The sequence below is a fragment of the Acanthochromis polyacanthus genome, chromosome 4 (genome assembly GCF_021347895.1).
Source record: "Acanthochromis polyacanthus isolate Apoly-LR-REF ecotype Palm Island chromosome 4, KAUST_Apoly_ChrSc, whole genome shotgun sequence".
Taxonomy (NCBI): domain Eukaryota; kingdom Metazoa; phylum Chordata; class Actinopteri; family Pomacentridae; genus Acanthochromis; species Acanthochromis polyacanthus.
This window is the reverse complement of record NC_067116.1, coordinates 15404220-15431973: the sequence shown is the minus strand read 5'-3', so window position 1 is coordinate 15431973 and position 27754 is coordinate 15404220. Positions and strand designations below refer to the sequence as shown.

At 39.2% G+C, this 27754-nt stretch overlaps 1 protein-coding gene and 1 long non-coding RNA gene across 4 annotated transcripts in view; one reads left to right on the top strand and one right to left on the bottom strand.

Moving 5' to 3' along the window:
• Nucleotides 1-19233, bottom strand: part of LOC127533652 (complement factor H-related protein 1-like) — a 34991-nt gene extending 15758 nt beyond the window's left edge. Inside the window, exons 1-8 of one of the 3 annotated variants that reach the window (XM_051947318.1) lie at nt 19090-19233; nt 18138-18317; nt 17387-17566; nt 16024-16209; nt 8994-9182; nt 8548-8733; nt 7064-7243; nt 4887-5364 (exon numbers count right to left, since the gene is read on the bottom strand). In XM_051947318.1, the coding sequence (XP_051803278.1) occupies nt 5171-5364; nt 7064-7243; nt 8548-8733; nt 8994-9182; nt 16024-16209; nt 17387-17566; nt 18138-18317; nt 19090-19159 (1365 nt within the window). In that variant the 5' untranslated portion in view covers nt 19160-19233 and the 3' untranslated portion in view covers nt 4887-5170. Of the gene's footprint in view, nt 1-4886; nt 5365-7063; nt 7244-8547; nt 8734-8993; nt 9183-16023; nt 16210-17386; nt 17567-18137; nt 18318-19089 lie in introns of those variants that run through there. The other 2 variants (XM_051947320.1, XM_051947319.1) reach the window with 2 other exon arrangements.
• LOC127533667 (uncharacterized) overlaps nt 1-27748 on the top strand; it is a 41546-nt gene extending 13798 nt beyond the window's left edge. The window contains exons 2-3 of the long non-coding RNA XR_007941425.1: nt 7802-7885; nt 27375-27748. This is a non-coding gene — a long non-coding RNA (uncharacterized LOC127533667). The remainder of the gene's footprint in view (nt 1-7801; nt 7886-27374) is intronic.
• Nucleotides 27749-27754: the final 6 nt, after the last annotated feature.

The following is a 27754-nucleotide window of genomic DNA, read 5'->3' as shown; positions in this document are numbered from 1 at the left end:
ATCCCACTTTGTGTGGTAGCTATAGACCAGTTAGCTTGCTTAACCACGACGTCAAGCTATTGGCAGACATTGGCGCGCCGGCTGGAGACCTGCCTCCCTGACATTATATCGGAAGACCAAACAGGTTTTATTCTGGGCCGCCAGCTATCATCCAGTGTGCGTAGACTTCTGAATGTGATTCTAACTCCCTCTGCTTCTCTGAATCCTGAGATGGTCATTTCACTCGATGCGGAGAAGGCATTTGATCGGGTGGAGTGGGGTTTCCTTTTTTCAGTCCTCCAAAAATTTGGTTTTGGCCCTAAGTTCGTTTCTTGGATCCGTCTTTTATACTCTGCTCCAGTGGCTAGAGTCAAAACGAACTCAGAAATTTCACCGTCTTTTTCTCTTTCCCGCGGCACACATCAGGGCTGCCCTCTTTCGCCCCTGCTTTTTGCACTCGCTATAGAACCTTTGTCCATAGCCCTGAAGAGGTCCACATTATTTTCAGGTATAATCAGAGGAGGCATTGAGCACAGAGTACATTGTACACTGATGATTTATTGTTGTATGTCCAGGACCTAGTGAACTGTGTAGACGGAGTGGTGAACCTGTTAGAGACCTTCGGAGTGTTTTCTGGCTACAAACTAAATATTGCAAAAAGTACATGTTTTCCTCTTAACCAATTAGCAAAGCTGATTTCCCCTGATGCACTACCCTTCCGTTTATCTCTTAGTGGCTTTAAATATTAAGGTGTCAACATCTCCCACTCCTTCAGCTCACTACATAGGAACAACTTTGTGGAACTGACCGAGAGGATCAAATCAGACCTTCACAGATGGAGTGTGCTGCCTCTATCATTGGTAGGCCGCGTCGAAACAATTAAAATGAACATACTACCTCGGCTTTTATTTCTCTTTCAAACTCTCCCTATCTTCCTCCCTAAATCTTTTTTCAAATCTCTAAACGCCTCTTTACTTTCTTTTATCTGGGCAGGTAAGCCCCCCAGGATTCAATTATCGATCCTCCAAAGACCCAAATGTGATGGGGGCTTGGTACTTCCTAATATGCTGTTTTACTACTGGGCTGCCAACCTCCAGAGGCTTAAAACTTGGTATCACACCCCTGACACCATATGGTGTCTCATAGAAGCTAGCTCCTGCACTTCATCTTTACCTGCACTGCTTTTTGCTTCACTTACATCGCAACCTTCTCAGTATACCAACAGTCCGATCGTTCTCTCTTCACTTAAAATCTGGAAACAGTGCAAGCAGCATTTTGGATTAAGGTCTTCCTCTGTCCTGTCCCCTATCTGTAATAATCACCTTTTCTTACTGCTTTTAAATTGTGGAAGGGGAAGGGACTGGTCTCTTTTCATGATCTTTTTTTGAACAAAATATTTGGTAGATGGGAAAGTATTGCTGCTAAGTTTGGCCTGTCGCTACAGGATCGATTTAGATATTTCCAACTTCGCAATTTTGCTGAGGCCAACTTTACATCCTTCCCTGAATTGCCTGAGAAGACCCTCTTAGAAAATATAATGTCTCCACCGACTTCACAAAATAACATCGGCTCAATTTACAATCTTCTGCTCTCATCACAAATTTCTTCCCTCTCATTTTGAAGGACACATGGGAAAAGGAGCTCGGGCTGGCACTAGATGAGGACTGGTGGGAAGAGTCACTACTTAGAATTAGCTCCACCTGCACCTGTGCTCGTATGAGCCTGATTCAACTTAAAGTGTCATATAGGACTCATTATACTAAGACCAGGCTGAAGAAATTTTTTCCTGACTCGGACGATAAATGTATCAGGTGCTCTCTTTCCCCTGCAGACCACACGCACACATTTTTCTCCTGCCCTAGGCTCGGCCCCTTCTGGTCGTCATTTTTCAGCTCCCTTTCTATAATTTTGGGCACTCCCCTGTCCCTATGCCCCTTAATACCTATTTTTGGTGTATCACCGGTGGACAGGTTCAATAAATACCAAGCCGACCTGGTTGCGCTTGCTGCCCTCATAGCCAAGTGACGTATACTTTTGCACTGGAAGAGTCCTAATCCCCCTGACACGACCTCCTGGTTGAAAGATTTAATGTCTTTTCTTCATTTGGAAAAAATCAAACTCACAGTCAGAGGATCAGTGAGAAGATTTCACAGAACTTGGGACCCCTTTCTTTCCTATGTTAACTCTCTAACCTTACTAGACTTTCAAAGCTAACTGTGACTTCTCTTTCTCTCTCTTTCTCTCTCTCTCTCTCTTTTATTCATTTATTTATTCATTTACTTATTTACTTTTTATTTATTAATTTCATTTTACCTTATGAATGTTCTATTATTATTTTCATTTATGGCAATCATTGTTTTACTGCTATAACTGTTGCTGCTACCATTAATATTGCTTAATTCTGTTTGTTATTAATTTTCACTATTTTTTTTCTTAAATTGTTATTTCTTTTTATTTATCCTGTGCAGTGAGCATACACACGTGGACAAAATTGTTGGTACCCCTCAGTTAAAGAAGGAAAAACCCACAATTCTCACTGAAATCACTTGAAACTCACAAAAGTAACAGTAAATAAAAATTTATTGAAAATTAAATAATCAAAATCAGCCATCACTTTTGAATTGTTGATTAACATAATTATTTAAAAAAACAAACTCATGAAATAGGGCTGGACAAAAATGATGGTACCCATAACTTAATATTTTGTTGCACAACCTTTTGAGGCAATCACTGCAATTAAACGATTTCTGTATTTGTCAATGAGCGTTCTGCAGCTGTCAACAGGTATTTTGGCCCACTCCTCATGAGCAAACAGCTCCAGTTGTCTCAGGTTTGATGGGTGTCTTCTCCAAATGGCATGTTTCAGCTCCTTCCACATATGTTCAATGGGATTCAGATCTGGGCTCATAGAAGGCCACTTTAGAATAGTCCAACGCTTTTCTCTCAGCCATTCTTGGGTGTTTTTGGCTGTGTGTTTTGGATCGTTGTCCTGTTGGAAGACCCATGACCTGCGACTGAGACCAAGCTTTCTGACACTTGGCAGCACATTTCTCTCCAGAATGCCTTGATAGTCTTCAGATTTCATCTTACCTTGCACACTTTCAAGACACCCTGTGCCAGATGCAGCAAAGCAGCCCCAAAACATTACTGAGCCTCCTCCATGTTTCACCGTAGGGACAGTGTTCTTTTCTTCGTATGCTTGGTTTTTGAGTCTATGAACATAGAGTTGATGTGCCTTACCAAAAAGCTCCAGTTTGGTCTCATCTGTCCAAAGGACATTCTCCCAGAAGCTTTGTGGCTTGTCATCATGCATTTTTGCAAATTCCAGTCTGGCTTTTTATGAGTTTTTTTCAGCAGTGGTGTCCTCCTTGGTCGTCTCCCATGAAGTCCACTTTGGCTCAAACAACGACGAATGGTGCGATCTGACACTGATGTACCTTGGCCTTGGAGTTCACCTTTAATTTCTTTGGAGGTTGCTCTGGGCTCTTTGGATACAATTCCAACGATCCGTCTCTTCAATTTGTCATCAATTTTCCTCTTGCGGCCACGTCCAGGGAGGTGGCTACTGTCCCATGGGTCTTGAACTTCTGAATAATATGAGCCACTGTTGTCACAGGAACTTCAAGCTGTTTAGAGATGGTCTTATAGCCTTTACCTTTAAGATGTTTGTCTATCATTTTTTTTCGGATGTCCTGGGACAATTCTCTCCTTCGCTTTCTGTTGTCCATGTTCAGTGTGGTACACACCTTTTCACCAAACAGCAGGGTGACTACTTGTCTCCCTTTAAATAGGCAGACTGACTGATTATGAGTTTGGAAACACCTGTGATGTCAATTAAATGACACACCTGAGTTAATCATGTCACTCTGGTCAAATAGTTTTCAATCTTTTATAGAGGTACCATCATTTTTGTCCAGGCCTGTTTCATTAGTTTGTTTTTTTTAAATAATTATGTTAATCAACAATTCAAAAGTAATGGCTGTTTTTGATTATTTAATTTTCAATAAATTTTTATTTATTGTTACTTTTGTGAGTTTCAAGTGATTTCAGTGAGAATTGTGGGTTTTTCCTTCTTTAACTGAGGGGTACCAACAATTTTGTCCACGTGTGTATATTGAGGTCTGAGCTCTGATTGGCCACTTCACAACATTCACCTTGTTGTCTTTAAACTATTTCTGTGTAGCTTTAGTCTTATTGTCTTGTTGAAAAAAAATCTTCCAAGTTCTCTTCTCTTGTAGACTGCATCAGGTTGTCCTCCAGAATTTCCCTCTGTATTCCTGCATTCATTTTACCGTCTACCTTTACAAACCTTCCAGGGCCTCCTGCTGAGAAGCATCCTCACATCATGATGCTGCCACCACCATGCTTTACAGGTCTGTTTGTGATCATGTGCAGTGTTTGGTGCCCACCAGACAGCATCTAGTCCACAAAAGCTCAATTTTGGTCTGGAACCTTTTTCAGATTGATTTCAGAGTCTCCCACATGCCCTCTGGTCGAACTCTAGTTCCTTTCTTAAGGATGAATTTAACTATACTCAAAGGGATATTCAGTGACTTTTCACATCTTATTATTTTCAATGCCCTTTTCAGAAAGTTGCTTGGAGTGGTCTTTTATGTTCATTGTGGACCAGTGACTGGACCTTCCACCTGAGACACATTATTTGCACTCAGATAGTTTCCAGTTCACTAAATTTGTTCCTTCTGGCACTAATTGGTTGCACTTGTGTTGAATTCGATGAGTCACTTTAAAGGTAGTTAAAAAATACACAATTTTATATCGACATTTTTAAAAAATGTAGTTAATGCTGAACCTTTTAAAAATTCTTGTCAAAAAAGCCCAATTCACTTGACCATGATTCAATGTTGAAAAACAAAACAAGGGGAACATCATAAGACATTTCAAGTATAGACTTAGTATCATGGACATTTATTTTGTTTGTCAAATAAAGTTTGACATAAGATGAGTAACAGGCAATTCATCAATTGTCTTCACTCCTCTCAGCACATTAACAAATGCAGGTAGAACTATTACTTATAAAACTTTGTTCAAGATGAAAAAAGACTGAGGGTGTAGATATGATTTTATTTAAATGAGCGCACAGAACTAAAATACATAACTACTCCTACTCTTCATGTTGGATGTCATCATGTTTGTGTGCTCAGATTTATCACATCCAACTGGTTAAAACACTTCATCCGCAGGCGGGGAGGTTTATCTCACCATCAATACACTGCTGACGCATTTCCAGTGTGCCGACAGGTCTTCTTCCATAGATACATGAGAATGAGAGGAAATCATTATGGGATGCATACAGCTTTTCTTGACCACTATATGCGAAATAAATATTGCGTCTTCTCATGAGATCTTTATCCACAATGCAGGGCTCTGCAAGAGATTACAGAAAATTAATATTTGTAAATTACAGAAATGTACAGCACACCAAATTATTGCTACTCTCTGTTAGAAAGAAATATCTGAGGCCAGAGAGAGAAACTATTATTTAAATTACAAGATTTTAAACTAGCACAATCTGTAAAAAACCTGGAGTTAATTGTTTTTGACTCTGAGCTGAATTTTATCCCACATATTAAAAACATAACAAAAATAGTTTTTTTTTTATCATCTTAAGAACATAGCCAGAGTCCGCCCGTTTCTCTCTCAGGCCAGCATGGAGGTGCTAATGCATGCTTTTATCTCCTCTCCTTTAGACTATTGTAATGCCCTGCTCTCTGGTCTTCCCAAAAAGAACATTTTAAATCTACAGTCACTGCAAAACTCAGCTGCATGCGTGCTGACGAGGACCAGAGAGCGGGAACACATTACACCAGTTTTAAAGTCGCTGCACTGGCTCCCCGTCTGCTTCAGGATCGATTTAAGGTTATTTTACTCGTTTTTAAATGCCTTAACAGCATTGCACATTCTTATTTGTCCGATCTCCTTTTAACATACCGACCCTCGTGGACCTATATTGTTTTTAATGTTTTTAAATGTTGTACAGCACTCTGCATTACATTCTTTGTATGAAAAGTGCTTTATAAATAAAGTTTGATTGATTGATTGATGCTTCAAAACAAATCAATAGCTAATTCTGTCACAATGCTCAACATACAGAGCAATTATAACTTGCCAGCAGACTGTGATGTGACTGACTGTTTTTTTCATTTCATTGTTTTTTCGGTTAGTTAAGGACCTCCATACATAAGACTTAAAAATGCAGATAGTAAACTTTGCCAAAAAAATTAACAACAAAAACTTATTCTTTCATCTTTCATGTCTATTTCAATTAACTCTTTAAAAACCAAAGCATTTTTTAACATTTCCACTGACTAGAAGTGTTTTCCTACAGTAAGGTTGTATTAATACTTGAAGAATACTGAAATAAGTGTTGTAGCATTCCCACACCAAACAACATGAATGCCACTGAAGTCAAAAGCTGTGATGCCACCTTCCATGTTAACTGAGCTTCCTCTAAAAATGTGGACTAGTTTGTACTCCGATTTCATTTAGAACAAAATTGTCACCTCTCTTCAAGAAAAAATATTGGTTTGAATCTACAAGCAGTAATATAATCAATGCTGTTAACAAGGAAAGCCTTTGAGTCTCGACTAGTTTTAACTGAGGCGTTCCCCAAGGATCAGTTCTGGAACCAGTTTTAGTCTCTGTGTCATTTTGGTCACATTTTCACAATCATATTCTTTCATCAATCTTTTTTTTTTTCTTTTGCAGATTTACTGTACCTGCCTGGAGAACTGGTGATGGATTCATTACTCTTATTTTGTCTTCATTTATTAATAATGAGTAATAAAGAGAGGTACCAGACCTTCTCTGCCAAGACCTCGTAGTTATCAAATAACCTGTTGGAGAATCTGAGGATGACTGAGTCCAAACACACTTTTAAATGTGTCTGCTGTGCCAGCCATTAATGTTATTTCACTTAGTTTGTAATGACTGTGATGTGCAATGGCTCTGCGTATGATTAATAGATTTTTAGCACTTTGACAGACCATGCAAACCAAAATCAATTTTACCGATGCAGAATCTTAACAGATCGTAGTATAAAAATATACATGGAACTGCAACTTACTGAGGCATCTTATCTGTCCAATCCATTCACCATTTTTGCAGGTCTTGAACGGCCCACCCTCCATATGGTAAACATTCTGACAGATGTATTCAACCCTTGCATTATGATTATACTGGAAGTCAACAGTTTCCTTGGTGTCTCCATCTGCAAGAGGTGGAGGTTTCCCACAACCCACGGGAGCTACAAGACAGAGGTCAATCACAGTGAAAGTACAAGTTAATGTGGTATTGTGTCATAACTATTACATTTTTATATGTTTGCTGCCATGCGCCGTGGACTTCAAACTTAATGCCACTGTAAACAGTTATACTTGGTGTTAGCTCTGTGAATTATCCCAATAATGACATGTGACACCTGGGTTTTGAATTGACATTTGGTATTAATCAGTGCTCTTTTTATCCTAACTTCGGTCACACTGTGATGGTTGTTCAAATTTAGGTGAGTGAAGTACATAGTGCACTTAAGTAGTACTTTTAAGGGGAGTTTTTATTCCTTTGTTCAGGAAAACACAAAAACACAAGTGGACACAACTGTCCAGAGGAGGACAACCAACAGATTCAGACTATTTAACTTTAACCATGTTGGACAATCAGAGACCTCAAAAATATTATTGGTTCTGGTCAGCTACCAGCAATGCTGCATGGAGAAATGAGGGAACTGTATGTGTGGACTAATTCTGACACCCGTTTGTCAGCACAGTGAAACAGTAATTGTGTATTAATGTGTAAACATGTACAGGTCCTGTTAGCAAAGTCAGCAGCAGGACTATTTTGATAACATCTTCAATTGCACAAAATTGCCTCATGTACGTATATAAAGAAGGTAATCGTGCACACTCTTACATGACAAATAAAAAAACTCAATTTTCTCTGTTCATCAATACTGCTGTTCTGAAATTCTTTGTCTTGGAAGACATATAGAAAAATTATGTTTTAAAAAACAAATATGTATGTGTGGACAAGTCCTAAGTGAGTATTTGTCATGTGACTTTTATTTTGCGTATCATAACGTTTTCTTAAGACTCTATTGGCAACTACATTGTCAAACCCAAATACTTCCAAACACTAATTCCCCTGATCACCCGGTCAACACATCTTTGCTCACAATAGCAGGTGAAATTTACTAACCTGCAGTCATTCACATGCAACTTACAACAAAGAAAACATTAACAACACCAACTCTATCCTGGAAGAACAAACTGTTGCTGTTATGCTTTAAATTGGCATCTTCTCACAAATTCTAAATTGGTAAAACTCTGCTGTGGTTTTACAGTCCAACACATACTGAGATGAAATTTTCAACACAAACAAACTGTTCTTCATAACTGTTCATGCAATGCGTTGTAAAATGCAGGTAAACCTGGTCAATCAAGCCCTCAGACCTCATAGAGCATTGTGGGAAATATCTGAAGCTGAGTTCATGGATTACTTTTTTTCTCAACATTTTTAATAAGGAGTATGAGGAGAGGAAAAGAACTGACTTACCTCCACATGTTGGAAACGAATCACTCCACTGTCCATTTGCCAAACATACAACTGTTGCATTCCCTTGAATAAATTGTCTGCTTTGACGGCAACGAAATGTTAACTTGTGTCCCGTTGGAAGAGGATGGCCTGATAAAGGTGGGGTGACGACTATGTTGCCTGGTATTCCTGAAACTTTACATTTCTCTGTTTTGAAGAAGAGAAATTGTTTAATCAAGAGATTTCTGCTGAATAAACATCAGCATTTTAGAGTCAGTGGAATGTAAATCTGTGTCAACCCATTGCAACTTTTCCTCTGTAGACAAATTGTCATAAGTGTTGTAACTCATTTCATTTAAATTGAACAAAGGTGCAGTGAATGGATAGAGAGATCACTTAATAAAAGTTTCAATCCACAAATGTGACTTGAACAGATTTATTCCAAATACTGAATAAAGTGAACGTACCAGAGCAGGTTGGGATGGGGGCACTCCACTGTCCAGTTGGTAAACACTCTGTTTCATTAGATCCACCAAGTTGAAGCTCACCGCTGCAGTCAAACTGTAATTTATGTCCAACTTGAACAGGTTCACTTGCTGATAGTATTCCAGTTACAATAAGATCAGGATGCAGAACACCAACTTCACAAGTAATGACTGAAAAGAGCAAGACAGATAAAAATCCACTTAAAAACTGCAAAGTTTAGTTCATGAATTCATATCCCCATTTTCATGTCCTTGAAGAATAATTAAAAATGACATGAGTAAGTGGTCAGGAAACATGGAATTGTCTCAAGTAATTTTCCACTTTGTGCTTTAGAGGAAAGAAGCGTATTTTTTTTATAATTGTCGATGTCCGAAGTGAATAGTGAAGAAAGAATGGCATATAAACAAAATCACGAGTATAAATGAAAAAAAAATAAACAGGCAACAACACAGAAATCTAAAGGAAATGAAAAGGTGCCAAAAGAGTAGGGTGGGTGTTTAAGGTTGCACAGCACAAAGTCTTTAGATTGAACAATTTAATGAAGGCCAGTGTCATTGCCATTACCATTGTGGAGTTCACATTCAAGATATAGGACACAAGACAATGATTGTTTTTATGGGTTTAATGAGTGTGGTTTTGAGGCTGCCATGTGCTGCCATGTGGAGCCATGGGTTGTTTGGTGGCTTCTCCTTGCAGAATTGGGTGAGTTTAATTGAGTTTAAGTGCAAGGATTAAGTGACTGGACTTTATAACTGAATGCCTGTTGAAGTGGGTGTGGGGCATTGCTTTAATAATGCATAAATTGAAAAGTGTGACAAGACTCACCTCTCCTTTGTAACTGCAGGTGTTCCTGACAAAAGAGTCCCCATTAGCTGGAACATCTTTTCTAAGGTTCTGGGAGGAACCAAGTGTAAGTGAGGAGAGAGTGAGAAGAAATCTCTTCAGGTGATAATATAAATATTTTACCTGATGAGGATGTTGGTAGTCATTTTTAGGAAATAGATATCCAGTTTTAATGCTTGTTATTATAGTTGAAATTAAAGACATTGTATTTTTGTGAAATTCTTGTGTTTGATTATTTTTGGGGGCTGCACAGTGGAGTAGTGGTTAGCACTTTTGCTTTGCAGCAAAAAGATCCCCGGTTCAAACCCCAGGGTGGGCCTGGGATCTTTCTGCATGGAGTTTGCATGTTCTCCCTGTGCATGCATGGGTTTTCTCTGGGCACTCCGGCTTCCTCCTACAGTCCAAAAATATGCTGAAGTTAATTGATAACTCTAAATTGCCTGTAGGTGTGAATGTGAGTGTGACTGTTTGTCTGTATATGTAGCCCTGAGACAGACTGGTGACCTGTCCAGGGTGTCCCCTGCCTTCGCCCGAGTCAGCTGGGATAGGCTCCAGCACCCCCCGCGACCCTAGTGAGGATAAAGCGGTGTACAGAGAATGGATGGATGGATTATTTTTGGTTAACCCTTATGTTCAGTGGCGTGCACAGACATTTTGGGCGTTTTACCTTCCACAAAAGTGTTTCTGGCAATATTTGCAATTGAGACATTTATTAAGCTCGGAGATGGATCTCTCAAGCACAGTAATTAAATCCACTTTGCTCAGTGATATCCTTAAAATATCACAATCAAATCATGCTATGTCCAAGTATTACTCAAAACTTATACAGCAAAATTGTAATTTACCACTTGTGTTAAAACGTATCTGGGAGACTGACCTGAGGCTGTCATTTAGTGAGTGAGAATGGCTTAAAGTATGTCAGAATTTCAAAACTCTATCAATGGATTCAAGGATAAGATTAATACAATTTAAAATAGTTAATCGTAACTACTGGACACCAACAAAATTACATAAACTAGACCTAAAGAACACACCAAATTGTTGGAAATGTCAAAAAGACAGTGGAACCCTGCTTCACGCTCTGTGGCAGTGTTCCAAAATCTTAGAGTACTGGAGTGAAATACACAACTGTATTAGGGAAATTACAGGTGACGGTTTTGAGTTCTCTCCCAGATTATATGTGCTCGGAGATCCAGCAATTGTAGATGGATGTCAAAACGCTTCATTCATACAAACAGCAATAATGATAGGCAGACAGATTCTGCTTAGGGAATGGAAGAACTCTAGAATTCCACCCTTGAGAGATTGGTTCTGTGAGCTGGGACGAGTGGCATCCTTTGAACGGCTATTTTATAGGATGAACAACAGATGGGAAGAGTACAATGCAAAATAGGGAAAATATTTTTATTACATTAGGCATTAGGTAATATCTTAACGTATGTGTGGCACTTCTTTAAATGTGATAGTTTCTTTTTTTGTTAGTTTGTTTTTTGTGTTTTTTTTGTTGTTGTTTGGTTTTACATGAGTGTGTGTATTGGGTGTTACACCTACATGGATGATGTGCATGACCTGAATGTAGACAGAGATGCAATACTCAATATTGTGGACTGTGTGGATTTCAAAAGCCTGGAAATCTATATACAGCATATGAATGTGCAGACTTGAAGGTTTCCTTTGAAAAACGTGTTGTAAATTACATACACTCCAAGAAAAAAAAAATGAAGTCAGTGAGAGTGAGAAGAGAGGAGAGGAGTGCCACAACACACCATTTAACCATTTTGGCTGTTTGTGTACTTTTAATGCTATGTTGGTGAATAAATGCCAGGTTGACCTGCATCTTATCTCACCTCAAGCCTCCTGTTTTATCCAACCGCAAAACAGCCATCCTAACAAGCTTAAAGTTCATCAGAGTGTGATATCTTTTGGAAGTTTGTTGTGGTGCACAGCGAGTGAATGCTGCTTGTAAAGGTAGAGAAGAAACATTTGAAGAAAGACAGTCAGAGATGTAGTTTGGTCCCTAATCCCTGATAGCAAGCAGCAATACTTCATTAAACTCTATTCTATTCCTTTTTTGAACCCAGTCTCAATCGTAAGTTCACCCCAAAAACACAGAATTGACCTTAAACATCTACAACAACTACAGTTCCAATTAGCATTTTTTACAGGTTGATGACTATAATGGGGCCAGCTGTGTTTGAACTAAACACTCTGGATTCCTTGGCCTGCTAAATCACCAGATCTAAATCCAATTGAAAACCTGTGGAAAATCATCAAACGTAAAGTGGAGAACCACAAGCCAAAAAACAAAGCAAATTAGTTTGACTATATGCAATAGGAATGGGCTGCTGTGGCAGCATAACAATGTCAGAAGCTGGTGAAGCACATGCCAAGACGTATTGCTGCAGTCATCAAAAACAATGGTTATGGAATCAAGCACTAACTCCTATGTGTATCATGTGACAAAAATAGACAGAAAAGAAAACATGGAATGCCTTAAAGGGGACATATTATGCAAATCTCTCTTTGTGAAAGTTTTCTTATAGTAGTGTGCAGTAGCCTCATTATGAGGATCGAATTTGAAAACTGTGTGTTTCCTCCCTGCCTTGCTACACCACATTTTGTGAAAATGCCTGCTCAAAAGGCCAAGTTTGAGTTGGGTCCGATGACAAAATAAGCGGATTTAACTCCTCCCCCTGACTGTGCCCCCCCCCCGGCATGGCCGCACTGTCCTACCAGCGTGCATTGTCCTGGGTGAGGGAGGGGGTTCTGGAGTCGCGGTTCCCTCGCAGCGCCACTCTTCTCTCGTTTCCCGGAGCTCGGCTTCTCAGTGTGGGCGCCGGGCAGTCTTGTGCGAAGTGACCAGGCTCATGGCACCAGTAGCAGCTGTCTGGAGAGCAGCGGCAGCGGCGCCGGGTGGCTCCCCGCTCTCGGCTGGTGGTGGCCGGCTGCTGGCTGCCGGAGCATCTCTCCTGCTAGCGGCTGCTGCGGCGTCGGCTTCGCCGCCTGTGGCGGCCCACCGTTTCGTCAAGGGGCGGCGGGTTCTTGGTGTGGTGGAGCTGTCAGGGATTACGGGAGCGAACTCTCCGCTGGCCGGCTCTTTTCCTCTTGGGTTTGTTCCCAAGAGGCGGCTCAGTCCCTCGGTGACAGCTTGTTGTAAGTCGCGTCCTCTCCCAGAGAGGGGAGGGGGAGTGGGCACAGACAGATGCTTTCATTTGCATACCTGGAAGCAGGCTCAGAAACAGCCTGTTCTGAGGAGGGCTGGTGAGAGTGACTTTTTCGACCGCTGAAACTCTGAACAAAGGATGATTTTGGGGCGAACAAACTTAAATATTATGTTTTTGGGCTTCTGAGACCTATATGACGTGACTGAAAAATAGCATAATATGGGACCTTTAAAGCACTGCTTTTGGCTGCACAATGCCATAGCTATGGATGTAAGAACTTAAATGATTTGGTTATTATCAAGAAAAGCATGGTAAATGTGTAAATATCAGCTCTTAAAGTCTTGTGAGTTATTTTTGTTGTTTTCATTATATTTGTAGAAACAAATACCTTTAGTTATACCAGGCATTAAAATGAACAAGAAATTGAAGAAAACAAGGGTGATGTAGTAATTTTTTCAATGACACTATGTATGTATATATATATATATATATATATATATATATATATATATATATAGATATATATATATACACTGACAGTCAATAGAAACTTTGAGGTAGAAATGTACGCAGAATTCTACTTGTAGGGGGGTTGTAATTATTCATTGTGGATTTACTGATGATCTAGTGCCCTGGTAGTTGAGATAATGATGAGTTGTCATTTTGTCATGATTCATTACACATGGGTTGGTCACTTTGCAAAAGTGAACCAAATACACACCAAGCAATACTCAGTGAGTATCTGCACAATTTGAGAATGGGTTTTGAAGGCCTATATAAAGGCCCAAAAAAGGCCACCATTGTTAGTCCAGTGAACAGCATCATGCCGCGTCTATCACATGAACAACGTCTCCGGGCACTGGGTATGGTGGAGGCCGGTTTGAGCTACAGTGATGTAGCCAGGCGTATGGGCTGTTCCCAACCCACAATCAGAAGCCTGGTCCAAAGCATGCGCCGACGGATTGCTGCCTGCATCGAAGCAAATGGAGGCCATACTCAGTATTGACTGTTGTGACTTTGTGTTTGGCAGGCGCTGTTTTCTTTTGTGAAATTCTTTATTTTGAAATCATTCTTGAAACTTTAGATTTTTGTTTCTATATGCCAATATGCTAAACAAATGATTCATATGAAGAAAATCCAGTTTCGGGCTTCAAAATAAAAATTATGTACATCGTCAGATTAATATTTAGTAGTCCTGCCATTAGCACCCAGTAGAGCCCTAATCCAGGCTGGCATGTTCTCCAGGTTCCCCAGAAGGGAGCAGAGATCATTGTGCCATCACCAACAGTGAGATGACAAACACCAGCAGCACTCATGTATCCCCAAACCCTGATACTGCCTCCACCATGCTTGACAGTACTGTACATGCTGGACATCATGCTTCTCCTGGCCTTCTGTGTACCCTCACATTAGCAGGAGAAAGATAAAGCTGGACACTGGACTCATCTGTCCACAGAATCTTCTTCCAATGCCTGGCTGTCCAGTTCTTGCGTGATTGGGCCCAACGATGCCCCAATCACACTGCCCTGCTTCTGCAAATGCACTGTTCTGTTGAGGTCAAAGCTGGCTCTTTCAACAAGATAATGCCCCTTGCTACACATCCAGGTCCAGTAGAATTTAGCTGTAGGAGCACAGTATCCAGATCTGAGAGTGGTCAGCTCAATCCCCGAACATTAGCCCCATTGAAAATCTGCAGTGGATTATCTAAAGGTCTATTTCAAAGCGCAGACCAAAGAATGTAGAAGAATTAATAGCAGTCATTCAAGAAGAATGGGACAAAATTACCCCTCAACAGTGTCAAAGGCTTCTGGGGAACATGCCAGCCACAATTACAGCTCTGTTGTGTGCTAATGGCAGGACAACTAAATATTAATTTGATGATGTAATGCTTTATTTATTTTTTGCTCAGATTTGAACATATTCTCTGTTATTTGTTCATTTGATACTGACAATGTTGAGAACTGACATACTGTCAACTGAAACTGTCAAGAATTGAGCTTTGTTAGTCTTTCTTGTAAACAATACACAAGAAAAACAAAAAATGCTCATATTTGTGTCTGTCTAATGCAGTCACACCTTTTGAAACACAGAAAAAGATTTCCCGACAAATATTTCATGATCATATTTGAGATTGTCTAAAAATTTCAGGGTGTCCGAAAACTTTTTTCCACAACTGTATGTCACGCTTCATGCCACACATAATCTCATATCTCACATAGAACACTTCCTCTGTATCAAGGCTCTGTAACAGCGTCTTGCCACATGTTCTCTGCTTGTATTCCACAGACCGCTGATCCCGAGCATGCAGTTGAGAAGGTCATGAATTCAGAGGAAAGGCGACATGCTTGTTGCATCACATCAGCATTTCATTAAGTTCAAAGGCAGTGACTCCACTCATCTGCTCCCATCTAGAGAGAAATATTGGGGTGCTGTGATCTCAGGGACTGTCTGTGTCATAGATCGTTCCAGAGACAGAGTCATCACCCAACACAAATGCAAATGCGTAAATAGTTAAATCTGACGAAGCATTGTGTCTAAATGAAGGTTTTACAGCGGCTGCGCCAAAAGTCTGGACTTCAATCCAATTCAGATGCTGTGGCAAGGCCTTTAGAAGGGCAGATTGTGCTGGAAAAAACATTTATTGTGGCTAAATTCAAACTATTCTGCAGAAAAGAGGGGGCTGAAATTGCTCAATCATGATGTAAAAGACTGATCACAAACTATTGCAAATGTTAAACTGCAGTTGTTGCTGCCAAGGGTGGACCAACCGGTTTTAGGGGGGTAATTACTTTTTTGCAGGGGTATTATAGGTTTTAAATAAATCTTAAATAAATCCTCATTGAAACTCTGTATTTTGTGCTTTGTGGGTCATCTCTGTCTAATATCAGATAAACAGAAGTCTGATGATCTGGAACATAGATGTGAGAATATGCAACAATAGAAGACATCAGAACAAATATTTTTTCACAGTTCAATATAATGAAGAAATTAAAAGTGAACATACCAGAGCATGTTGGGAAGGGGGCACTCCACTGTCCAGTTTGTAAACACTCAATTTCTTCAGACCCATTTAGTGTCAAGTCATTGCTGCACTGAAACTGTAATTTATGTCCAGTTTTTATTCTTTCATTTGGTGGTGGTAATCCAGCTACAAAGAGACGAGGATGCATCTTGCCAACTTGACAAGGGTCTGAAAAGGATAAAACATATTATCCGGTCAAAAAACAATACGATTCATTTTACCATCAAAATGTTTCTGTTTACTTCGGCTTTACAGAGCTTCATGGCACATTAGTTGATAGTTTTTCCCCAACTTGTTACTTTACTGTTTTGGTAAGCATTAAATGTCTAAAAAAGCATTGTATACTACAGCTGATTTTCTATATTATGATGCAAGTTTGGCATAGCCAGGCTTCGTTTGTGTAGTTTGGATCAACAAAACGAAAGGCCCAGTCAGAGATAACAGATATCATGAAAGTGGTTCTCAACTTTCTTTGTTAACTGCTTTCTGCTTCGGACTCTGTGCTTTTTCACATAAAAATAAGCCTTTAACATGTCATGTGACTCTTATAAATTATTGAGTGCCATATACTTCAGTCATCAGGTTGTTATAGTGTAGAGCTACAAGGAAAAAAATGGCTGCAACTGATTGCAAATGATGCAATAAGGAATAGCCTACGGGTAGAAAACTGTGATTTATGTTCTAATATGTTATTTTACCAATCAGTTCAGCTCCTTACTTCTACCTGACAGCTTCACAAAAAAGCGGTTAAACTTTAGACTCAATATATTTATATGTATTGTATTAAAGTACATTTAATCCAGACAGACATGATTAGAGACAAGCTTATGAACATCATTTGGCATTTAGTGCTCAAATATTTCTCTGGAGTTGGTGGAAGTCAGAATAATTAAAAAAGAAAACAAGTTGGATTTTGATTTGGAACTTGGAACAAATACTCCACAATTTATAATGAGGTAAATCCTGAAAAAGGACAACAGTCTTCATTTTTGAGAAGATTTGTTTTGTTTGTGTGTAAGAGATGATACTGAAAAAAGAAAGTATGATTACAGTGCCAAAGACAAGTATTCATCATCTCCAGTGCTTCTGCGAAGTTCATGTTAATGCAACGCTGTTCAATTTAGACTTGAAGCGTGCCAGATAGGTTAGAGAAATGACAGCGTGCCTTTTCTTAAATATGAAAAAAATTGCCACCACATTTTAGTGATGAAGGGCTAAAGAGATTTAAAAGTTGAAATACTTTCTGTTTTTATATCTTGTCATGTTGTTATCATATGTGATATATTTACATCTAAGGGGCAACAGCTGGTGGTGAAAGAGAAGGACAGAAAGATGTTTAACTCACAGTAACATAGTCCCTGGCTGACTGCCAGCCAACCCTCACTCGCACATACATATTTGATGGTCAGCTCTGACGTATAACCAGGTTCACAAGTAAAATGGATCACGTCTCCTTCTTGATATTCGGCTTTTCTGGTTTCATCTGTCACATGGGCGTGAGGAACATCTGGGAGCACTGAACATGCTAGCAGCAACAACAACAAAACAAGAGTCAGACCAGAAAAGAAGAGGAAATTACACACACTGTCACAATGCATGAATTAATATGAAAGGGGGTTCGGTGTCATGTCGGCTCTGTAATTTGAGTCTCAAATGATGCACAAAACACAAATGTTGTATTAAATACATTCATTTCTTTTAAAATAATATTTGTCTGTAGCCTGTTGGTTCTACATGTTTCAAATAAAGTGATGTTCCAATGGGATAGTATTCAGACACTGATGTTGAGGCTAGCAGTTTGATAGCAAAGGTCTCACTGTGTGAATCTTCTTGAAAATCTGACTCTGAAACAGGAATCCATCCTATTAAGTGTGAATGATCAAAATGTCAGCTACAAGGTTGAGCTTTATTGTGATTACATAAAGCAGAATGGCACGTTAAAGTGCAGTTTAGTGTAATATTTAGGGCAGCTTGTAGTGGTTTGTAGTCGTGGGTCCTGTATCGGGACATAATTTCAGTGTATGGATCTCAGAAGAGATCTTTCTCTTACAATAATTATTCAAGTGGCGAAAAAAACATAAAACCATTTTACTCACAGTAGCACATTCCCCGACGGACTGCTAGCCAGCCTGCCCCTGTGCAGACATATTTTGAAGTGTGGTCTGATATATAACCAGATTCACAGGTGAAATGTATCACGTCTCCTTCTTGGTACTCAGCTTTTTTGGTTTCTTCTGACACATGAGCATGTGGAACATCAGGGAGCTTTGAACATGCTGAGAAACAAACATGGTGACACGAACAAACTCCAATTATTCGATTATTTTGTCTCATTTGTTTGCCACATGTACAAATGTGTACATTGTAGCTGTGCACACAACACAACTGTAAAACTAAAGTCTTCACAACACAGAAAAGCTGCTAATATCTTTATACAAAGTAATTTAAAAATATATTTTAACTGCAGGTACACAGTTTTTGGATACACTCTTTATTTATCTATTTGTAAGCTGAAGTAATACAATGAATTCATGACATAAAACTCATTAAGAAAGTTTAAAAGGCACCATTGAACCTTAGCTAGCATGTACAAGCTTGTAATCTTGCAGCAACAGCAAAAAAGAAATATTGATGAAGACACTATGCAGCCACAGATCACATGAACTATGCCCAAATATTTTACACTGACTAAAGTCAGGGACATACATGCACACAAAAATAAGTACGGTATTCTAAAATCCACAACAGATACCAATTTAGCAAAATAAACATTTTATTCTTCACATTTGCTTTTTATTATCCATAAATACCAGGTTAGAGTTTCTAGTCAAAAACACCATAATCTAACAAAACAAATTTACTTTAAAGACATCTTCCACACATATACACAAATTCTCCTCTAATGCCTAAAATCTAATGAGGACATTTTCACTGGAGTCTGCTCTTTGTGTACAACGTAATCTGACCTCAACTCTGTCCGTTTTTACACAAAGATAAGTCATAAATAATTAATGCAATTTTAAATAAAAAGAAGACAGTCCAACTTACCATTCTGTGACGAAGAGAGTTCCACGTTCTCCCACAGCTGGAGAAACAGGAGGGTTAAAGACAGCTTCATTCTTTTGCCAGTCGTTGTTTCCTGAGGAGAATTTCAGTTTGTTTGCTAACAGCTCCAGTTCTGATGGAGTACAGAGGGTCACAGCATGGACTGCCCAGTGGGACGGTACACCTGACGTGTTGCAACGTATCAGCAAAACAGTTTGTCTGCTGACATTCAGCTCAGATTATCTGTATCTGTGTCCTGCCACTCAGACAGAAATATATGAAAAAGTGTTGGTGCTTAAGATCATTTCAGGTCTTCTACTACTGCTTTCAACTGAGCTCACTAACACACTTTTCTACATAGAAGTCCTGTGGAGGAGGATAGGGTGGATGGTCGGCGTACTAAGCCAAAGCGTACTTTCAGCATGTTCTCAGGTTTAGTTTACTAAAAGATTTGCTTAATGTTGGAGAGAGATGGTTGTTTGGGTTAATATTTAAATATTCAAATTAAAAAATTGTGCCTCACAAAGATCCCACTTTGTGTGGTAGCTATAGACCAGTTAGCTTGCTTAACCACGACGTCAAGCTATTGGCAGACATTGGCGCGCCGGCTGGAGACCTGCCTCCCTGACATTATATCGGAAGACCAAACAGGTTTTATTCTGGGCCGCCAGCTATCATCCAGTGTGCGTAGACTTCTGAATGTGATTCTAACTCCCTCTGCTTCTCTGAATCCTGAGATGGTCATTTCACTCGATGCGGAGAAGGCATTTGATCGGGTGGAGTGGGGTTACCTTTTTTCAGTCCTCCAAAAATTTGGTTTTGGCCCTAAGTTCGTTTCTTGGATCCGTCTTTTATACTCTGCTCCAGTGGCTAGAGTCAAAACGAACTCAGAAATTTCACCGTCTTTTTCTCTTTCCCGCGGCACACGTCAGGGCTGCCCTCTTTCGCCCCTGCTTTTTGCACTCGCTATAGAACCTTTGTCCATAGCCCTGAAGAGGTCCACATTATTTTCAGGTATAATCAGAGGAGGCATTGAGCACAGAGTACATTGTACACTGATGATTCATTGTTGTATGTCCAGGACCTAGTGAACTGTGTAGACGGAGTGGTGAACCTGTTAGAGACCTTCGGAGTGTTTTCTGGCTACAAACTAAATATTGCAAAAAGTACATGTTTTCCTCTTAACCAATTAGCAAAGCTGATTTCCCCTGATGCACTACCCTTCCGTTTATCTCTTAGTGGCTTTAAATATTAAGGTGTCAACATCTCCCACTCCTTCAGCTCACTACATAGGAACAACTTTGTGGAACTGACCGAGAGGATCAAATCAGACCTTCACAGATGGAGTGTGCTGCCTCTATCATTGGTAGGCCGCGTCGAAACAATTAAAATGAACATACTACCTCGGCTTTTATTTCTCTTTCAAACTCTCCCTATCTTCCTCCCTAAATCTTTTTTCAAATCTCTAAACGCCTCTTTACTTTCTTTTATCTGGGCAGGCAAGCCCCCCAGGATTCAATTATCGATCCTCCAAAGACCCAAATGTGATGGGGGCTTGGTACTTCCTAATATGCTGTTTTACTACTGGGCTGCCAACTTCCAGAGGCTTAAAACTTGGTATCACACCCCTGACACCATATGGTGTCTCATAGAAGCTAGCTCCTGCACTTCATCTTTACCTGCACTGCTTTTTGCTTCACTTACATCGCAACCTTCTCAGTATACCAACAGTCCGATCGTTCTCTCTTCACTTAAAATCTGGAAACAGTGCAAGCAGCATTTTGGATTAAGGTCTTCCTCTGTCCTGTCCCCTATCTGTAATAATCACCTTTTCTTACTGCTTTTAAATTGTGGAAGGGGAAGGGACTGGTCTCTTTTCATGATCTTTTTTTGAACAAAATATTTGGTAGATGGGAAAGTATTGCTGCTAAGTTTGGCCTGTCGCTACAGGATCGATTTAGATATTTCCAACTTCGCAATTTTGCTAAGGCCAACTTTACATCCTTCCCTGAATTGCCTGAGAAGACCCTCTTAGAAAATATAATGTCTCCACCGACTTCACAAAATAACATCGGCTCAATTTACAATCTTCTGCTCTCATCACAAATTTCTTCCCTCTCATTTTGAAGGACACATGGGAAAAGGAGCTCGGGCTGGCACTAAATGAGGACTGGTGGGAAGAGTCACTACTTAGAATTAGCTCCACCTGCACCTGTGCTCGTATGAGCCTGATTCAACTTAAAGTGTCATATAGGACTCATTATACTAAGGCCAGGCTGAAGAAATTTTTTCCTGACTCGGACGATAAATGTATCAGGTGCTCTCTTTCCCCTGCAGACCACACGCACACATTTTTCTCCTGCCCTAGGCTCGGCCCCTTCTGGTCGTCATTTTTCAGCTCCCTTTCTATAATTTTGGGCACTCCCCTGTCCCTATGCCCCTTAATACCTATTTTTGGTGTATCACCGGTGGACAGGTTCAATAAATACCAAGCCGACCTGGTTGCGTTTGCTGCCCTCATAGCCAAGTGACGTATACTTTTGCACTGGAAGAGTCCTAATCCCCTGACACGACCTCCTGGTTGAAAGATTTAATGTCTTTTCTTCATTTGGAAAAAATCAAACTCACAGTCAGAGGATCAGTGAGAAGATTTCACAGAACTTGGGACCCCTTTCTTTCCTATGTTAACTCTCTAACCTTACTAGACTTTCAAAGCTAACTGTGACTTCTCTTCTCTCTCTCTCTCTCTCTCTCTCTCTCTCTCTTTTATTCATTATTTATTCATTTACTTATTTACTTTTTATTTATTAATTTCATTTTACCTTATGAATGTTCTATTATTATTTTTCATTTATGGCAATCATTGTTTTACTGCTATAACTGTTGCTGCTACCATTAATATTGCTTAATTCTGTTTGTTATTAATTTCACTATTTTTTTTCTTAAATTGTTATTTCTTTTTATTTATCCTGTGCAGTGAGCATAGCACACCTGGGTGGGTGGGTGGGGATGGAGGGATATTTTGTGTTTTGTCTGTCACTCAGGTCATATTCTGTTCAATATTCTCTTGTTAAGATGTTGGGGGGGGGGGGGGGGGGGGGGGGATAATGTCAGACTTCTCACCTGGAGATTTTCTTTATTTTCGTTACACTGTTCATGATGCTTTTTAAAGTCTGCACGATAAATATATCTGATAAAAAAAAAACTGTGCCTCATGTCACAGCTGACATTTTAACATTTGAGAGATAATACTATTTAAACACAGTCCTTTGCTAAATGCAACACCAGACATCAAGGCATCCACAAAGTGAGCATCTCCGAGTCTGAAGTTCCAATTTCATGAGCCTACTATAGTAGTAGGGTGAGGATTTTAAAAAAGTGCAGTAATTGCAGATGCAAAAAATACAAAACATCAGTTGGATTCCAGGAGAGGATGCTTGGAAAGTGAACACACACACACACACACACACACACACACACACACACACACACACACACACACACACACACACACATATTATACACCGCCTGTCAAAAGTTTAGGACACTTTCTCATTAAAATAAAGTAGAACCTGTCCTACAACTTTTGACAGGGGGTGTATCTACCAAATCTGGTACACATATGCAGCACATCAGGCTGAACAAAAAAGTCAGTGACAGCCACATTTCAAACCCAACAGGAAGTGAGCTATTTTGCGTTGAATGTCAGATTTTGCCCATTTTTCATTTTTTTCTAGAGCGAACTCCTCCTAGGGGGAAACTCCAATTCACCTCAAATTCAGCCAGTACATACAGGAGGCTTTAATGATCCAAAGTTATTAAAATCTTTTTCCAAAGTCGAAGGGTGTGTCCGTGGCGGCCTCTGGAATTTTGATTCTTCGCCATGAAATTTCAAATGCTGTGTAAATGCCCTGAACATGCTCCAAAAAGTGCTATATAAATACAGCCATGTACCATTTTTTTACCATTTACATGTATGATCAGAGTCCTGCCCTGATCACATCCATATGATGAAATACACCCCCTGTCAAAAGTTGTAGGACAGGTTTCTACTTTATTTGAATGAGACAGTGTCCTAAAACTTTTGACAGGGGGTGTATAAATGAAGTGAAATATGAAACTATTCACTCCACTTGGAAGTTTGCCTTGTTTATTTTTCTTTTCAACACTGAAATATAATTAGACTTGCTAATCTTGACAAGAATTCACGAAACAGATTCTATCATGTCAAAGTAAAAACAGATTTCTACAAAGTAATATCAACCATTCAGAAATATAAAACATAACATTGCATAGTTTTCATCCCTTTCCAGTCGGCATTTAGTAGACACACAATTGACTGCAATTTCAGCATTGAGTCTGTCTGGACAGGTCTTAATCACTTTTGCACATCTGGACACAACAATTTGACTCCTGTCCTCCTTGCAAAAGTGCTCAGGCTCTGTCAGTTTGCACAGGGATAATGAGTGAACAGCACTTTCCAAATCCAGCCACAAATTCTCAGTTATATTGAGGTCTGAGCTCTGATTGGCCACTTCACAACATTCACCTTGTTGTCTTTAAACTATTTCTGTGTAGCTTTAGTCTTATTGTCTTGTTGAAAAAAAATCTTCCAAGTTCTCTTCTCTTGTAGACTGCATCAGGTTGTCCTCCAGAATTTCCCTCTGTATTCCTGCATTCATTTTATCGTCTACCTTTACAAACCTTCCAGGGCCTCCTGCTGAGAAGCATCCTCACATCATGATGCTGCCACCACCATGCTTTACAGGTCTGTTTGTGATCATGTGCAGTGTTTGGTGCCCACCAGACAGCATCTAGTCCACAAAAGCTCAATTTTGGTCTGGAACCTTTTTCAGATTGATTTCAGAGTCTCCCACATGCCCTCTGGTCGAACTCTGGTTCCTTTCTTAAGGATGAATTTAACTATACTCAAAGGGATATTCAGTGACTTTTCACATCTTATTATTTTCAATGCCCTTTTCAGAAAGTTGCTTGGAGTGGTCTTTTATGTTCATTGTGGACCAGTGACTGGACCTTCCACCTGAGACACATTATTTGCACTCAGATGGTTTCCAGTTCACTAAATTTGTTCCTTCTGGCACTAATTGGTTGCACTTGTGTTGAATTCGATGAGTCACTTTAAAGGTGGTTAAAAAATACACAATTTATATCGACATTTTTAAAAAATGTAGTTAATTCTGAACTTTTTAGAAATTCTTGTCAAAAAAGCCCAATTCACTTGACCATCATTCAATGTTGAAAAACAAAACAAGGGGAACATCATAAGACATTTCAAGTATAGACTTAGTATCATGGACATTTATTTGTTTGTCAAATAAAGTTTGACATAAGATGAGTAACAGGCAATTCATCAATTGTCTTCACTCCTCTCAGCACATTAACAAATGCAGGTAGAACTATTACTTATAAAACTTTGTTCAAGATGAAAAAAGACTGAGGGTGTAGATATGATTTTATTTAAATGAGCGCACAGAACTAAAATACATAACTGCTCCTACTCTTCATGTTGGATGTCATCATGTTTGTGTGCTCAGATTTATCACATCCAACTGGTTAAAACACTTCATCCGCAGGTGGGGAGGTTTATCTCACCATCAATACACTGCTGACGCATTTCCAGTGTGCCGACAGGTCTTGTTCCATAGATACATGAGAATGAGAGGAAACCATTATGGGGTGCATACAGCTTTTCTTGACCACTATATGCGAAATAAATATTGCGTCTTCTCATGACATCTTTATCCACAGTGCAGGGCTCTGCAAGAGATTACAGAAAATTAATATTTGTAAATTACAGAAATGTACAGCACACCAAATTATTGCTACTCTCTGTTAGAAAGAAATATCTGAGGCCAGAGAGAGAAACTATTATTTAAATTACAAGATTTTAAACTAGCACAATCTGTACAAAACCTGGAGTCAATTATTTTTGACTCTGAGCTGAATTTTATCCCACATATTAAAAACATAACAAAAATAGTTTTTTTTTTATCATCTTAAGAACATAGCCAGAGTCCGCCCGTTTCTCTCTCAGGCCAGCATGGAGGTGCTAATGCATGCTTTTATCTCCTCTCTTTAGACTATTGTAATGCCCTGCTCTCTGGTCTTCCCAAAAAGAACATTTTAATCTACAGTTACTGCAAAACTCAGCTGCATGGCGTGCTGACGAGGACCAGAGAGCGGGAACACATTACACCAGTTTTAAAGTCGCTGCATTGGCTCCCCGTCTGCTTCAGGATCGATTTTAAGGTATTTTACTCGTTTTTAATGCCTTAACAGCATTGCACATTCTTATTTGTCCGATCTCCTTTTAACATACCGACCCTCGTGGACCTATATTGTTTTTAATGTTTTAAATGTTGTACAGCACTCTGCATTACATTCTTTGTATGAAAAGTGCTTTATAAATAAAGTTTGATTGATTGATTGATGCTTCAAAACAAATCAATAGCTAATTCTGTCACAATGCTCACATACAGAGCAATTATAACTTGCCAGCAGACTGTGATGTGACTGTTTTTTTCATTTCATTGTTTTTTCGGTTAGTTAAGGACCTCCATACATAAGACTTAAAAATGGCAGATAGTAAACTTTGCCAAAAAAATTAACAACAAAACTTATTCTTTCATCTTTCATGTCTATTTCAATTAACTCTTTAAAAACCAAGACATTTTTAACATTTCCACTGACTAGAAGTGTTTTCCTACAGTAAGGCTGTATTAATACTTGAAGAATACTGAAATAAGTGTTGTAGCATTCCCACACCAAACAACATGAATGCCACTGAAGTCAAAAGCTGTGATGCCACCTTCCATGTTAACTGAGCTTCCTCTAAAAATGTGGACTAGTTTGTACTCCGATTTCATTCAGAACAAAATTGTCACCTCTCTTCAAGAAAAAATATTGGTTTGAATCTACAAGCAGTAATATAATCAATGCTGTTAACAAGGAAAGCCTTTTGAGTCTCGACTAGTTTTAACTGAGGCGTTCCCCAAGGATCAGTTCTGGAACCAGTTTTAGTCTCTGTGTCATTTTGGTCACATTTTCACAATCATATTCTTTCATCAATCTTTTTTTTTTTCTTTTGCAGATTTACTGTACCTGCCTGGAGAACTGGTGATGGATTCATTACTCTTATTTTGTCTTCATTTATTAATAATGAGTAATAAAGAGAGGTACCAGACCTTCTCTGCCAAGACCTCGTAGTTATCAAATAACCTGTTGGAGAATCTGAGGATGACTGAGTCCAAACACACTTTTAAATGTGTCTGCTGTGCCAGCCATTAATGTTATTTCACTTAGTTTGTAATGACTGTGATGTGCAATGGCTCTGCGTATGATTAATAGATTTTTAGCACTTTGACAGACCATGCAAACCAAAATCAATTTTACCGATGCAGAATCTTAACAGATCGTAGTATAAAAATATACATGGAACTGTAACTTACTGAGGCATCTCATCTGTCCAATCCATTCACCATTTTTGCAGGTCTTGAACGGCCCACCCTCCATATGGTAAACATTCTGACAGATGTATTCAACCCTTGCATTATGATTATACTGGAAGTCAACAGTTTCCTTGGTGTCTCCATCTGCAAGAGGTGGAGGTTTCCCACAACCCACAGGAGCTACAAGACAGAGGTCAATCACAGTGAAAGTACAAGTTTATGTGGTATTGTGTCATAACTATTACATTTTTATATGTTTGCTGCCATGCGCCGTGGACTTCAAACTTAATGCCACTGTAAACAGTTATACTTGGTGTTATCTCTGTGAATTATCCCAATAATGACATGTGACACCTGGGTTTTGAATTGACATTTGGTATTAATCAGTGCTCTTTTTATCCTAACTTCGGTCACACTGTGATGTTTGTTCAAATTTAGGTGAGAGAAGTACATAGTGCACTTAAGTAGTACTTTTAAGGGGAGTTTTTATTCCTTTGTTCAGGAAAACACAAAAACACAAGTGGACACAACTGTCAGAGGAGGACAACCAACAGATTCAGACTATTTAACTTTAACCATGTTGGACAATCAGAGACCTCAAAAATATTATTGGTTCTGGTCAGCTACCAGCAATGCTGCATGGAGAAATGAGGGAACTATGTGTGGACTAATTCTGACACCCGTTTGTCAGTACAGTGAAACAGTAATTGTGTTTTAATGTGTAAACATGTACAGGTCCTGTTAGCAAAGTCAGCACCAGGACTATTTTGATAACATCTTCAATTGCACAAAATTGCCTCATGTACGTATATAAAGAAGGTAATGGTGCACACTCTTACATGACAAATAAAAAAACTCAATTTTCTCTGTTCATCAATACTGCTGTTCTGAAATTCTTTGTCTTGGAAGACATATAGAAAAAATTATGTTTTAAAAAACAAATATGTATGTGTGGACAAGTCCAAAGTGAGTATTTGTCATGTGACTTTTATTTTGCGTATCATAACGTTTTCTTAAGACTCTACTGGCAACTACATTGTCAAACCCAAATACTTCCACACACGAATTCCCCTGATCACCCGGTCAACACATCTTTGCTCACAATAGCAGGTGAAATTTACTAACCTGCAGTCATTCACATGCAACTTACAACAAAGAAAACATTAACAACACCAACTCTATCCTGGAAGAAAAAACTG